The sequence below is a fragment of the Bos indicus x Bos taurus genome, chromosome 4 (genome assembly GCF_003369695.1).
Source record: "Bos indicus x Bos taurus breed Angus x Brahman F1 hybrid chromosome 4, Bos_hybrid_MaternalHap_v2.0, whole genome shotgun sequence".
Lineage (NCBI taxonomy): Eukaryota > Metazoa > Chordata > Mammalia > Artiodactyla > Bovidae > Bos > Bos indicus x Bos taurus.
The window spans coordinates 107,259,623-107,275,923 of NC_040079.1; the positions used below are offsets into that span (position 1 = coordinate 107,259,623).

At 38.9% G+C, this 16,301-nt stretch overlaps 1 protein-coding gene and 1 pseudogene across 11 annotated transcripts in view; one reads left to right on the top strand and one right to left on the bottom strand.

Moving 5' to 3' along the window:
* The window catches only part of PPP1R9A (protein phosphatase 1 regulatory subunit 9A), a 347,199-nt gene that overhangs the window by 33,830 nt on the left and 297,068 nt on the right, over positions 1 to 16,301 (bottom strand). For 6 of the 11 annotated variants that reach the window (XM_027540128.1, XM_027540132.1, XM_027540129.1 and 3 more), the window contains 2 exons: positions 1,924 to 2,081; positions 1,116 to 1,413 (listed from right to left, as the gene is read on the bottom strand). In XM_027540128.1, the coding sequence (XP_027395929.1) occupies positions 1,116 to 1,413; positions 1,924 to 2,081 (456 nt within the window). The remainder of the gene's footprint in view (positions 1 to 1,115; positions 1,414 to 1,923; positions 2,082 to 16,301) is intronic. The other 5 variants (XM_027540136.1, XM_027540135.1, XM_027540134.1 and 2 more) reach the window with 2 other exon arrangements.
* LOC113891952 lies at positions 13,795 to 13,889 on the top strand (annotated as a pseudogene).

A 16,301-nucleotide genomic window follows, 5' to 3' on the forward strand; every position in this document is an offset into this window, starting at 1 on the left:
TCTTATACACCCTAAGTACTTAATTTTTACCTCAAAACTTCTTCTAGAAGTCTTGTGCTTAGGACCAAACCTGTGGAAGATAATTCCAGCAAATCAATAGGCTCAGGGAAGAAGAACAGGGAAAATACCAGGGGTAAAGCTATGATGCTTACTAAAAGTTACAAAACAAAGTGAGTCCCCACAATCCATTGAATTTCTATATTCAAGATGTATTCATGGAAAGATTACAGCCTTTGATTTGGTAGAGATGTCTGTGCTAAGTCGCTTCAGTTGTGTCTGACTCTTTTCAACATTATGGATTCTAGACCACTAAGCTCCTCTGTCCATGCAATTCTCCAGGCAAGAATACTGGAATGGGTTGCCATTCTCACTTTCAGGGGATCTTCCTGACCCAGGGATTGAATGTGCATCTCCTGCATTACAGCTGGATTTTTTACCCATCATATTTAAAATGACTCTACATGTGTAAGAGTTTCTTCTTCCATGTGATCTTAACTAGTTTTTAAGACTCTAGTTACATAAAATAAATGAAAATGAGCCTATTTTTTGTGCATCTTTGCATCATTTAATTTGTTTAAGCAAGAATTTATTACTTCTATTAATTAAAACATACAACTCAAAGGACAATAGTCTACTGACACTGCTATGAAATTCTCGTGTTAATTCTAGGAGCATATTTTAAAATTTATGGACTAATCTTGCTGTATTATCTTTATTATAGATTTTCTATCACATTCTGTGCCATATAAATGACTGTGAGAATTTCTTCTAAATAAAAACCAGTTAATGGATTAAGGCCTACACTGTTTTCACCTCCATATATATATATATATTCTTTTTCTATGTGAGTATGTTAGTGTTTATTGAAGCTTTATGGGATGCTATTATCTAAAATCTCTAGCCTCCTTCAACAAGAAACTTGCTGAGGATGTGAAATACTAATCAGACAGGAAGAGATAAAAAGTAAGGGAGTTCTCTTGTCCCATAATGTAAATGGAAAGCAGTATCGATTATTAGCTATGCAAAACACACAGGCCCTGTTTTTGTGTGTCACAAATTGAGGTGTTAGTGAAGTCAGACAAAACAAAAGCTAAAAAAAACAAAATTAACAGTACCTTTTTCTTGTAGTATTTTCGTGGTGGTGGCTTGATTGTGGCAAGGCAATTCTTCCATATCATGATCAGATTTTGAAGGAGAGGAGAGTGAAGTGTCTTCCCCAACAGAGGAGGAAGGCTCCCCTTCCGAGTACAGTGGTCCTTCTTGAAATTCAGCTATGTGGTCAGACGGGAGGGGCACACTGCCAGCCACTGGACTGAGGGATGAAGCACCAGAATCTGATTCTGGAGAAGCTCTCAAACCCTTGGGCAGAAGTGATTTGGTAATGTGCATGTGGTTACAGAAACTGTTTGAAGGCTGTTGGTATAAGAGATTATAAAGGAGGTTATGCCACTGATCATCAGTCCATTTGATACTTACTTTGAAATCAGACCAACCTTGTTTTTAGTAAATCCCTATGAAAACCAATTTTTGACGGTTTACAGATGAGACTGCATAGTCACAACAATGTACCATATTACCATTGTAGCTAACACAGACACCTAAGACATAATCAAAACAATGACTTGTGCACTAATTATTTACCACGAGGAAAAATCAACAGCTGAATATCAAAAACACCATCAGGAAATATGAAGATATGGATATTCTCTTGGTTGTTAGTTCATTGAGTGAGTACAGAAAGAATTTGAATTATAACGATATATAGAGGTGAATAAGAATTTAGGAGACATAGAAGTGAACTATTCCAGCTATTTTCAACTAGAATACAGAATCTGGCTGCAGGAAAATCATTATTTTCAATAAGCTGTAGGAACAAGGATACAGCCCAAAGCCGCAAGTCAGACAGCGGTCAGGGGTGCTCACCTTTCGCTCCAGACTGTCCTCCCCATCAGTTGAGCTGACACTGTCATAGAGTCTTGTCCTAGATGGTCTCTGGCGTCTGTTCTTCAAGGAGAGCTGGGCCCGAGTTTTCAGTACTTTTGAATCCAGGCGCTCTGTCTCTGGGACTGCTTCATTAAAGTCTAAAAATAAAATATTGCAAAATAATCTGTGAAACCTTTGGAGAGGACTGACAGAGACTATGGACACTGAAAACAAAATATCAAAGTTATCAGTAACACCAGGCAGGAAACAGGTGAGAATCATGGTGGTCTGTCTGGTAACAAAGGTAACAGAGATGAGATTTGGGAGAAATGTACAAAGCCGACAGAAAGAAACCAACACTAAACATGACCACAGTCAACAACAAAAATCTAGCATCACAGATCATAAAACCTCCCTGTAACTATACAAAGCACTCGTTAGTATTTATTTGTTTACATGAATATATGCTGAAGTGTTGGATGAAGAGAGATGTGAGAAGAAGGTGTATCAAAGTTGAGAGCTCTTAGAAATTAAGACAAAAACCTACAAAAGTCAGGTGCCAGGTCAAGAGCAGATACCAAAAGGTGGCCATCAGCATAAACTTTCTATAGCAAAAGTTACCAAAACTGTAACTGTAAGGACTATACCACTTTGGTCTTAATATTTATATTTTTTTTCCACTCAAAACAGAGTTTCTGAAAATTTAGCTTGTTCTTTCAACTCTTTAGAAAGCCCAGCAAAGAACTTATCTCAATAGCACATTTAAGATAACTGGGGAAATAAAACAAGGTAGGCTATCCAAGCAAAACAAAATCAAAAAGCAATTAAACCACCACAAGTACTTAATTTACTAGTATTATGGATGAAGTAGAATAAACTGCCCATTGATAGATAGATAAAGAAGATGTGTATACACACACACGAATATTCATTTCAGTTCAGTTGCTCATTTGTGCCCAACTAAGCAAAAAAAAAAAACTGACTTTTTGCCACCCATGGAGTGCAGCATGCCAGGCTTCCCTGTCCATCACCAACTCTCAAAGCTTGCTCAAACTCATGTCCATCAAGTCGGTGATGCCATCCAACCATCTCATCCTCTGTCGTCCCCTTCTCCTCGTGTCTTCAATCTTTCCCAGCATCAGGGTCTTTTCTAAGGAGTCAGTTCTTCACATTAGATGGCCAAGAGATTGGAGCTTCAGCTTAAGCATTAGTCCTTCCAATAAATATTCAGGACAGATTTCCTTTAGGATTGACTATTTTGATCTCTTTGCAATTCAAGGGACTTGAGTCTCCTCCAACACCATAGTTCAAAAGCATCAATTCTTCAGCACTCAGCTTTCTTTATGGTTCAACTCTCATATCCATACATGACTACTGGAAAAACCATTGCTTTGACTAGATGGGCCTTTGTCAGCAAAGTAATGTCTCTGCTTTTTAATATGCTGTCTAGGTTGGTCATAGCTTTTCTTCCAAGGAGCAAGTGTCTTTTAATTTCATACCTGTAGTCACCATCTGCAGTGATTTTGGAGCCCAAGAAAATAAAGTGTCACTGTTTCCATTGTTTCCCCATCTATTTGCTGTGAAGTGATGAGACTGCATGCCATGATCTTTGCTTTTTGAATGTTGAGTTTTAAGCCAACTTTTTCACTCTCCTCTTTCACTTACATCAAGAGGCTTTTTAGTTCCTCTTTGCTTTCTGCCATAAAGGTGATGCCATCTGCATATCTGAGGTTATTGATATTTCTCGGCATATCCCAGCAATCTTGATTCCAGCTTGTGCTTCTTCCAGCCCAGCGTTTCTCATGATGTACTCCACATATAAATTAAATAAGCAGGGTGACAATATACAGCTTTGTCGTACTCCTTTCCCAATTTGGAACCAGTCTCTTGTTCCATGCCCCATTCTAATTGTTGTTTCTTGAGCTGCATACAGATTTCTCAGGAGGCAGGTCAGGTGGTCTGGTATTCCCATCTCTTGAGGAATTTTCCACATTTTGCTGTGATCCACACAGTCAAAGGCTTTGGCATAGTCAATAAAGTAGAAGTAGATGTTTTTCTGGAATTCTGTTGCTTTTTCCATGATTCAACAGATGTTGGCAATTTGATCTCTGGTTCCTCTGCCTTTTCTAAAGCCAGCTCGAATATCTGGAAGTTCATGGTCATGTACTATTGGAGCTTAGAGAATTTTGAGCATTACACTTTTCTAGTGTGTAAGATGAGTGCGATTATGGGGTAGTTTGAACATTCTTTGGCATTGCCTTTCTTTGGGATTGGAATGAAAGCTGATCTTTTCCAGTCTTGTGGCCACAGTTGAGTTTTCCAAATTTGCTGGCATACTGAGTGCAGCACTTTCACAGCATCATCTTTTAGGATTTGAAATAGCTCAACTGGAATTCCATCACCTCCACTAGCTTAGTTCATAGCAATGCTTCCTAAGGCCCACCTGACTTTGCATTCCAAGATGTCTGGCTCTAGATGAGTGACCACACCATCGTGATTATCTGCTTTGAAGAGATAATCTGTCATGAAGAGCTTTTTTGTACAGTTCTTCTGTGTCTTCTTGCCACCTCTTCTTAATATCTTCTGCTTCTGTTAGGTCCATACTTATTATTATTTTTATTATATTAGGTCCATACATATTATTACTCAGCCATAAAAAATAATGAAAGCTTGCTATTTGCAACAACAGGGATAGATCTAAAGGGTATTTTGCTAAGTGAAGTAAGTCAGACAGAGAAAGACAATTACTGTATGTGTTCACCTACATGTGGAACCTAAAACATAAAACAAACAAACATAACAAAGTAGAAATGGAGTTTTAGACACAGAAAACAAGCAGGGGTGGTGGTCAGAGATGTGCAATGAATGAAACAGGTGAGGGAGATAAGATGTACAAGCTTCCAGTTAACAAATGAATCACGGGAATAAAACGTACAGAGTGGGGAACACAGTGGACAGCAATGTGATATCTTTGTATAGTAACAGATGGTAAATAGGCTTACTGTGATGGTCATTTTGTAATGTATACAAATATTGAATCACTATGCTGTGTGCAGGAAATGACACAGTATTGCAGGTCAGTCATACTTCAACACCAACCAACCAACCCACCCAAGAAATGCATAAAACGAGATCAGATTTGTCTTTATCAAAGGTGGGAGTTGGGCGAAGGGGAAGTTAGATGAAGGTAGTCAAAGGTACAAACTTCAGTGATAAGATAAATAAGTACCAGGAATATAATGTACACGATAAATATAATTAACATCATTGTGTGTTATATATGACGTTTAAGAGAGTAAATCCTAGGAGTTCTCATCACAAGGAAAAAATAATTTTTCTCTTTTTCTTTTACTTTGTATCTATAAGAGGTGATGGATGCTCACTAAACTTAATGTGGTAATCATTTCATGATGTAAATAAAATTATTACGCTGCACACCTTAAACTTATACAGTGCTGAATATCAATTATATCTCAATAAAACCAGAAGATAAAAAATACAGTATAAGAGCTAAAAAGTTAAAAATAAATATATCCTCTCCAAATTTCCTTTTATTAACTTCTAAGTTTACATTCCAAGTTATTTGCATGCATCTCTGTCTCATTTCTTTTTCTTGGATATCTACTCTCCTCACCATAAAAGACACTTATTCTTCAAAGGAACATGTTCAAGTCTTTAAATAAAACAACTTAAAATTAAAAAAAAAAAAAGAGTCACACCAAATGGCTCGGTAAAGGCTAGAGGGAGAATCTGATGTGGTTCTCTTTAGTCCGCCTCTCCCTACTCTTAATCTTGCTGCCCAGAGGCTAAGTCAGGACCCAAAAGTTACCATCTCCAAGGGAAGAGGGAAGGATACCCATGAACATACTTAGGTATGTTCCTCACTGGCTGAGAAAAAGTGTTCTCTGGTTGAATTTATTTGCAATGGTACTACTCCTTACATTTGTACATGTAGCCACTTCTTAGAAATAATGAAGTCTCATCATTAATCCTATTTTATCTTTTCAGAGTGCCAGTCATTAAACTGTAATAATATTGAAGAAATTGATCATCAAGTGGATCTTGGACTTAAATTATTAAAAATAAAGCAAATAACTGAGTTGCAGAAAATATTAAAGTTGGCTTAAAGCTCAACATTCAGAAAACGAAGATCATGGCATCCGGTCCCACCACTTCATGGGAAATAGATGGGGAAACAGTGGAAACAGTGTCAGACTTTATTTTTCTGGGCTCCAAAATCACTACAGATGGTGACTGCAGCCATGAAATTAAAAGACACTTACTCCTTGGAAGAAGAGTTATGACCAACCTAGACAGCATATTCAAAAGCAGAGACATTACTTTGCCAACAAAGGTTTGTCTAGTCAAGGCTATGGTTTTTCCTGTGGTCATGTATGGATGTGAGAGTTGGACTGTGAAGAAAGCTGAGCACCGAAGAATTGATGCTTTTGAACTGTGGTGTTGGAGAAGACTCTTGAGAGTCCCTTAGACTGCAAGGAGATCCAACAAGTCCATTCTGAAAGAGATCAGCCCTGGGATTCCTTTGGAAAGAATGATGCTAAAGCTGAAACTCCAGTACACTGGCCACCTCATGCCAAGAGCTGACTCATTGGAAAAGACTCTGATGCTGGGAGGGATTGGGGGCAGGAGGAGAAGGGGATGACAGAGGATGAGCTGGCTGGATGGCATCACTGACTCGATGGACGTGAATCTGAGTGAACTCCGGGAGTTGGTGATGGACAGGAAGGCCTGGCGTGCTGTGATTCATGGGGTCGCAAAGAGTCGGACATGACTTAGCGACTGATCTGATCTGATCTGATGAATATTAATAAAGTAAAACAATTTTTCCCAGTGGCATTGCCCCATAAAATTATTTTTCACAGTATTATTAAGCCAAATTCAGACTTAAATTGACGAAAGTAGGGAAAACCACTAGACCATTCAGGTATGACTTAAATCAAATCCCTTATGATTATACAGTAGAAGTGAGAAATAGATTTACGGGCCTAGATCTGATAGATAGAGTGCCTGATGAACTATGGAATGAGGTTCGTGACATTGTACAGGAGACAGGGATCAAGACCATCCCCATGGAAAAGAAATGCAAAAAAGCAAAATGGCTGTCTGGGGAGGCCTTACAAATAGCTGTGAAAAGAAGAAAAGCAAAAAGCAAAGGAGAAAAGGAAAGATATAAACATCTGAATGCAGAGTTTCAAAGAATAGCAAGAAGAGATAAGAAAGCCTTCTTCAGCAATCAATGCAAAGAAATAGAGGAAAACAGCAGAATGGAAAAATTAGAGATCTCTTCAAGAAAATCAGAGATACCAAAGGAACATTTCATGCAAAGATGGGCTCGATAAAGGACAGAAATGGTATGGACCTAACAGAAGCAGAAGATATTAAGAAGAGGTGGCAAGAATACATAGAAGAACTGTACAAAAAAGATCTTCACGACCCAGATAATCATGATGGTGTGATCACTGACCTAGAGCCAGACATCCTGGAATGTGAAGTCAAGTGGGCCTTAGAAAGCATCACTACGAACAAAGCTAGTGGAGGTGATGGAATTCTAGTTGAGCTATTCCAAATCCTGAAAGATGATGCTGTGAAAGTGCTACACTCAATATGCCAGCAAATTTGGAAAACTCAGCAGTGGCCACAGGACTGGAAAAGGTCAGTTTTCATTCCAATCCCAAAGAAAGGCAATGCCAAAGAATGGTCAAACTACCGCACAATTGCACTCATCTCACACACTAGTAAAGTAATGCTCAAAATTCTCCAAGCCAGGCTTCAGCAATATGTGAACAGTGAATTTCCAGATGTTCAAGCTGGTTTTAGAAAAGGCAGAGGAACCAGAGATCAAATTGTCAGCATCCTCTGGATCATAGAAAAAGCAAGAGAGTTCCAGAAAAACATCTATTTCTGCTTTATTGACTATGCCAAAGCCTTTGACTTGTGGATCACAATAAACTTTGGAAAATTCTGAAAGAGATGGGAATACCAGACCACCTGACCTGCCTCTTGAGAAATTTGTATGCAGGTCAGGAAGCAACAGTAGAACTGGACATGGAACAACAGACTGGTTCCAAATAGGAAAAGGAGTACGTCAAGGCTGTATATTGTCACCCTGTTTAAATAACTTATATGCAGAATACTCCATGAGAAACGCTGGACTGGAAGAAACAGAAGCTGTGATCAAGAGTGCCGGGAGAAATATCAATAACCTCAGATATGCAGATGACACCACCCTTATGGCAGAATGTGAAGAGGAACTAAAAAGCTTCTTGATGAAAGTGAAAGTGGAGAGTGAAAAAGTTGGCTTAAAGCTCAACATTCAGAAAACGAAGATCATGGCATCCAGTCCCATCACTTCTTGGGAAATAAATGGGAAACAGTGGAAACAGTGTCAGACTTTTATTTTTCTGGGCTCCAAAATCTCTGCAGATGGTGACTGCAGCCATGAAATTAAAAGACTCTTACTCCTTGGAAGGAAAGTTATGACCAAACTAGATAGCATATTCAAAAGCAGAGACATTACTTTGCCAACAAAGGTTCACCTAGTCAAGGCTATGGTTTTTCCTGTGGTCATGTATGGATGTGAGAGTTGGACTGTGAAGAAGGCTGAGTGCCAAAGAACTGATGCTTTTGAACTGTGGTGTTGGAGAAGACTCTTGAAGAGTCCCTTGGACTGCAAGGAGGTCCAACCAGTCCATTCTGAAGGAGATCAGCCCTGAGATTTCTCTGGAAGGAATGATGCTAAAGCTGAAACTCCAGTACTTTGGCCACCTCATGGGAAGAGTTGACTCATTGAAAAGACTCTGATGCTGGGAGGGACTAGGGGCAAGAGGAGAAGGGGACGACAGAGGATGAGATGGCTGGATGGCGTCACTGACCGATGGATGTGAGTCTGAGTGAACTCCGGGAGTTGGTGATGGACAGGGAGGCCTGGCGTGCTGTGATTCTTGGGGTTGCAAAGAGTCGGACATGACTGAGCGACTGATCTAATCTGATCTGATGCTTAAATATATTATGTTATAAAAACAAGGAAGCATCTCAGATTGTACCTTTCTTATCTATGGAACATGGTGCTTGGCATATGGTTCTAACAAATAAAATTAAATATATTGTTCCCTGAGAGATACATCCACTGAATAACACTATATACAGAAGTTTTCCTTTTCATTTCCTATATTTGAAAGAAAAGTGGATAACAGAAAAGTCAGACCATTCAGGTATATTTAAAGACAGCTAAATGTTTTCTAATCAGTAGTCCTTTCATTTTTCACATGTCAATGGAAAAAAAAAATCCCCTTGATTACTGTAATTTCCTCCTTCTAACAAATTCTGAACTCGTAACTGCCCTTTAAGAGTTGTGATCATTGGGAGAGAATCAACTTTACAAGCTCTTGTTTACATATAAAACATGGAAATACAACATAGAGGAATGCAATAATTCAGATACACTGCTATACACACACATCTTACAATCTGTCTATCTCATATTTGGACTGCACATTCTATAATCCCACACACTGCCCATACACCATCTCATTTGTTCCTCACAACAGCTCCAACAGAAAGAGTAGCCAAGTATATATAGCCAAGCATATATTTTGCTCTCCTGAAGCTCAGAAAACTTGACTGTCTTGTCCTCATCCATACAGCTAGTTGATGAGCTACCAAACCTTTCTAGTTTCTTGACTCCTAGGCCACTAGCCTGTGCACTCCAACTTAGCTGATGTTGAACAAATTATTAGAATCAGATTTTAATGCAGTGAGAGTTCAGGGTTTTCGGCTGTCGATTCACATATGATGTGACTAGGAAATTCACTTCTCCAACAGGTTATTATGAAATATTATTAATCTTTCACATATGTGGAGCGTATCAAAAAAGGAAGATGTTGAAAACTATAGAAAAATTATTTCTCAGATGATTTCTTCTTTTGTTGGTTTAGTAACAGCTTTGGTTACCCAGTGACAGAAAGACCTAAGAAAGAAGCTCATTCTACTTTTGTGAGCATGATTCCTTGCATGACAGAACCTGAGCTCTGGAGCACCCAGCACAGTACACAACATCCAGGACTGTAGGAGCTACCTCATCACTCGATGCTGAACAAATAAAGTAAGGGAACATGAAAACTGCTATTAGCAGGGTTGGGAGTACAGAGGTTATCCTGGAACCTTACTCCATTGCTCTTCAGTAATTTGCCTGGTTTGGTTTTGGACAATTGCAAAATAACAATCTCAGATGCTTGTTTTATCATCAGCTAGCACTGACTGGGTGTAACCCACCGGACAGCACGCACGCAACAACATCTATTGGACGTAGAGTTAGCTAAAGCCTGAGAAGCAGGGCTGTAGAGCCATTAACCGAGTGGCCAACCACACATCACATCCAATTGACGATTTCTGAAGGCCTGAAAACAAAGATCTCAGGGTCTCTTTATAGCAGTGATAGAGCGCAGAAGACTTGATGCCTTTGAATTGTGATGCTGGAGAAGACTCTTGAGAGTCCTTTGGACCGCAAGGAGATCCAACCAGTCAGTCCTAAAGGAAATCAGTCCTGAATATTCATTGGAAAGACTGATGCTGAAGCTGAAGCTCCAATACTTTGGCCACCTGATGTGAAAAGTCAACTCCCTAGAAAAGACCCTGATGCTGGGAAAGACTGAAGTCAAAAGGAGAAGGGCGGTGACAGTATGAGATGGTTATATAGCGTTATTGACTCAAGAGATCTGAAGCTGAACAATCTCTGAGAAGATGGTGAAGGAAAGGGAAGCCCAGGGTGCTGCAGTCCATGGGGTCGCAAAGGTCAAACACAACTTAGCAACTGAACAACAACAATGGATTATAACTCAGTGATTTGTGTTCCCATCCTGAGGAATAAAAAAATTTTTTTAAAGAACCAGAAAACCGTAATTGAGCTGAGAACTTTCACTTCATCAACTCTTATGCCAGAAGGAAGTTGGAAGAAATGTCCAGAGGAAGCAACTACTAAAGACATCACGGATAATCCCCCCTCAGAAGTATTAGAGGGCGTGTGTGAGAGAGAAGGGAAATGTGTACCAGACTTCTGCTGCTGGGAACTAACGGGTGATCTAACGGCCAGCAGAAGCTAGCTTTTTAAAATCACGTCACGTGAAAATCAGAATATTACAATTTGAACTTCAGGGGTTCTAGCCCAGCTTTCTCTTTCAGGTAGGAAAACCAAGGCTGAGTGGTCACTGACTTGTCTACTGACCATATCACACTTAATCTGTGGAAGACTGGATAGAGCGCAGTCCTCAGAAGCCTAGCCTCATCCTAGAAGGCCCCTCTCAAGTCTGAAAGTAAACTTCACAAGCAATCTTCCACCTTGTTTGAAACCTCTTTTTGGTCTTACTTTATGTTCCAAACAAAAATACCCATCAAGGGCTTATTTGGCCAATTCCCAGAAGGATATTAAAAAAAAAAAAAAAAAAAAAACTGAGGGATTTTATTTGACTGTGTATTTATCCAAGAAATAAAATCTTTACATGGAAAAATTAGCTGTCAGTTTTGTGGATGACGATGGTTCAACTGGTTCAACATTTCCAAGTTATGTGCTGCTCAGTGTAAGGAGCTGGACACAACGGAGCGACTAAGCACACACGAAGAAAAGCACAGAGTGTAAGGGTCTAGGTGGCCATGTTCACCGTCATTCAGCCTCTACAGAGAGCCAATCAACAGCACGGCGCAACGCTGCTCTCACAGCCCAGGACCCGGGGTTCTTCCTCTGCCCTTTCTCGTCAGTGTTTCTTGTTCTCCTGGCCATTAGCATCAGAGGAAAACTCCCTTTCCCCTCCTCTCCTTTCTTCTCTTTTCTTTCTTTCAGACCCTTCCGACTCTGAAACAGCTTATCTCTGACTCAAATGCAGCTAGAAGTACAAAAGAAGAGCAGACACAAAGGGATCAATAAACACAGCAGAAAAATACAGAAAAGGTATGAAGCAGCTGACAATAATGCAGTTTTGAGTGGGTGGGACTTCACCTCAAAATACCTGCATTTTAAGGCTAGCTTCAGTATTGATTCACACTGGAGCCTTTAAAAGAGTTTAATGGATTTGATCACAATTTTAGCAGCTCTTATGAAAAATGTTCTGTGAAATTAGGATGTTGTAGATCATATTATACAGAAACCAGTTCCCTACAGTAATGGTCTGAGTCATTCAGGTTTTCCACTAGATTGATGATGTTTTTGACGTAAAAGGAATGCTGCCCACGGACCAGGACTGGACATCAGCAGAGGGAACTGGAGCAGCATAACGATGGGGTCTGCTCTGCGTTCTTATGTGGATTACTCTGCTCAAAAACACTCGCACCTTATACCACCACCCTGCCTGGTTTGTGCTATTATCAATCAAAATGCTGAGCTTAATGAGGAACTTGGTGGCATCTTTAAACTCAAACAGTATCTGCATATCATTAAGTCACTGCAAGTTCACAAAAGATGGGCCCATAGGGCTTTGGGTTGGTACATATTGTATCAGAGGTGGGCTTATGTACTTTAGAGAGACGGTGTGAAATAGTCACCATGAGAGGAGACTTGGGGTTAGTCTTTCTTGAATTGAATCCAAAGCAGAGGCTGTCACTAAATTGGGCAATTTATCTAATTGCTCTTTCCCTCAGAATCCTCAGCTTCTAAACAGGCATGATGATAACAACATAACAAAGACTAAATGCATTAACACATATATAAATGCTTGGAAGAGCACATAATAAGCACTTAATAAATGTCTTTATTTACTGACATACAAAAAAAGATTAGCAAGATACTCAAGTGACTGAAGCAATCGCAAAACAACATGTATATCCATTTTAAATATTTAAAAAACAGCAACATAAAATACATTTTCTAACAGTAAATATGTCCATATAGTTGCATAGCAAGTGAACTGAAAAGATACACTTCATACTGATGATGGTGGTTGCTTTCAAAGAAGACATTAGATTTGAAGAGGCTGGTCAACAGGTACCTCAGTCTTATTTGTAATGTTAAAAAAAATTTTGTGTTAGATATTTTAGAAAAATCTATACATGAAATGCAATTAAAATTAGCAAAGAAGAAAGAGCACACATCTAGTATATTTTCTTTTAGAAACATCTTAATTTCATTCTAATCTGATAGCTCTAGTGTTCTAGGACTCAGATGTTGATATCAGCCCAGGATACCCAGTCAAAGTCCCCGTGACCAACAGCCTGCCCCGACATGAGAAGGCTGTCTTTCATCACATACATGGAGACTGTTTGCCTGCTTGGCCATTTTACTGCCAGATGATTTGGACTAAAGAAGACCCTTTAGCTTCCTTCCAGCTACTTCTCTGTTTTAGTGCTGTAGGGGAAGATGTACTGAATCAGATATGGTAATTTGAGGTCAAGTTATACAACTTCAGCTCACCTCATGATAGCACTTTGGTTAGGAACCCACCCATGAGCAACTCTTACTCTACACTCTATTAATAGTTGATTTCTTTACAACCACCCAAAACCTGACAAATTTTATACCCCAGGTAGTATTCATTAAATTTTAGGAGGCTGACTTGATTTCTTACCCTTTTAGATCAATCAAAAGATTACTGTTTCCTAATTTTTAATTAGGTCTGAATTTATTGTTGTATATATGTTATTTGCTAATCTTTGAAAAATATTGAGGAATACTATTTACCTCTTTATCAACAAATGCAATCTCAAAACTATCCATATGATCTTTGAAACACAATTTGGCTATTTGTTTTAATGTAGTGATTTTCCAGTGCAGTCTGGTATTTAACTTAGCCTTCTTCAGTTTATGGTCAATCTACACTCCTATTCTCAGAGTAGAGAGAGGTCCAGATTTTGCTGTCCATATCTTTTAAGACTATACTTTCAGGGGTCATTTCTGTAGTTCATATCTCAAGAATGACTCTTTAGAAATGCCACTAGACTAGCCTACCCATAGAAGAAGTGGCTATAAGTCAGAAAAACAACAACAACAAAAAACTGTATGAGCTATCCTAAATTCCACCATACATCACTTGAAACACTTGTACAAGTTGCTTGATTCTGAGAATATAAAGCAATTACAGAATTTAGACAAGGCATTTCAATATCTTAGGACTCCTTCATTGTCAGCTATCTTTAGACTTTGACAGAAAAGATCTGCATTACCTAAAATTTGAATAAATGTTAAATCAAATCTGCAGTACATCATGAGAAACTCTGGGCTGGAGGAAGCACAAGCTGGAATCAAGATTTCTGGGAGAAATATCAATAACCTCAGATATGCAGATGACACCACCCTTATGGCAGAAAGTGAAGAAGAACTAAAGAGCCTCCTAATGAAAGTGAAAGAAGAGAGTGAAAAAGTTGGCTTAAAGCTCAACATTCAGAAAACTAAGATCATGGCATCTGATCCCATCACTTCATGGCAAATAGATGGAGAAACAGTGGAAACAGTGGCTGACTTTATTTTTCTGGGCTCCAAAATCACTGTGGATGGTGACAGCAGCCATGAAATTAAAAGACGCTTGCTCCTTGGAAGGAAAGTTGTGACCAACCTGGACAGCACATTAAAAAGCAGAGACGTTACTTCGCCAACAAAGGTCTGTCTAGTCAAGGCTATGGTTTTTCCGTCATGTATGGATGTGAGAGTTGGACTATAAAGAAAGCTGAGTGCCAAAGAATTGATGCTTTTGAACTGTGGTGTTGGAGAAGACTCTTGAAGAGTCCCTTGGACTGCAAGGAGATACAACCAGTCCTGGGTGTTCATTGGAGGGACTGATGTTGAAGCTGCAACTCCAATACTCTGGCCACCTGATGTGGAGAGCTGACTCAATTGAAAAGACCCTGATGCTGGGAAATATTGAGGACAGGAGGAGAAGGGGACAACAGAGGATGAGATGGCTGGATGGCATCACCAACTCAATGGACATGGGTTTGGGTGGACTCTGGGAGTTGGTGATGGACAGGGAGGCCTGGTGAGCTGCAGTTCATGGGGTCGCAAAGAGTCGGACACGACTGAGCGACTGAACTGAATACTGAACTGAATAAATCAAATCAAATGGGCAAACTGTCTGGGAACTGCAGGCTTCTCTGAGTAGGACTATGAAATCAAGTGCAGAACTTGGGTCTAGGAAGGTGGATTATGCGAATGTCCTTTTCTTAACATTCTAGAGTCTCTGACATGACAATAAACAAGCTTCTGTGTTCTTACTCAGGGTCTCCTACAGGTATCAAAATTAGCTTTTCTGTCAAAAATCTCTAGATATGAGTAATCACAAGCATGCTAATTAGGTGACTCCCCAAATTATATATTTGATGCTACATCTTCCTTGATTATAGTATGGAAAGAATACTATAAAATACTACATAAAATCTACATAAAATCTGAATAAAATTCAGATGTGAATGCCTTTGGTAGATTTTATGCCTTTGGTAGAGAATAACCTGTTACCTGAGATGAGAGTTGTTTGCTTCCTAAATGGGAAAGTATCTTTCGACTAGAGGAAAGACTGAGTTATGTATAGAAGATTTAAGAAAACTTAAAATTTACAGTATGTATAAGAATAATAGATATGTATAAGAACTTCTTAAGTACTTGAAAATATTGTCAGTCGATAATAGTACATAAAAAGGAAATCAAATATAACAAATTCATAAATGCAATTTAAAATGTTTGCAGATGTTCAATTAGCTAAGTCCGTATATAGGAACTAAATATTCAAAGATCACTTAGTATTGATTTGTAAATCAAATTAAAAAACTATGTTTTTGATAATGTAACTTGAATAAATCAAACATTAAAACCACAATAAAATCAGAATGACTTTTTGGTACCCCTAAACTCTTCTGTTTCATCCAAAAAAAAAAAAAACCTCACAAGCAACAGAATTTTTAGTATACCTACATTCTAATGTTTCCTAACTTTTCTCATAAGTGAAATTTCCTATAGTTCTTATAAATAATCAGGCCAGTATTGAAGTGGAACATTACTTCATGTCCACCTACAAGAATTCAACTATAATCTGATGCCTGGGCCCCACAGTAACAGAAAAACTGTAGGGCACTGAACCTTTATTGGAACAACATGGTTGGCAGATTGTTCAGAACCATGCATACAAGATAAGTTTCTGGTCCCAGTTCTGGAAACAGCTGTTCATTTTTTGAGTTTTAATTCTCTAGATGTTATGATCCCATGATTGATCCTGTTTACCTCTTGGCTGATAGAATAAATTTCACCTTAAATGAAATCCTGAATAATCCACAGGAACCCACTGTGCACACTACATATACAAATCACTTTGTGCACTTTCTACTTTTATATCCCCCCATCCTAACTTCCTATTCTTTTAGTCATCTTACCTTAGCATAACCATATGGCG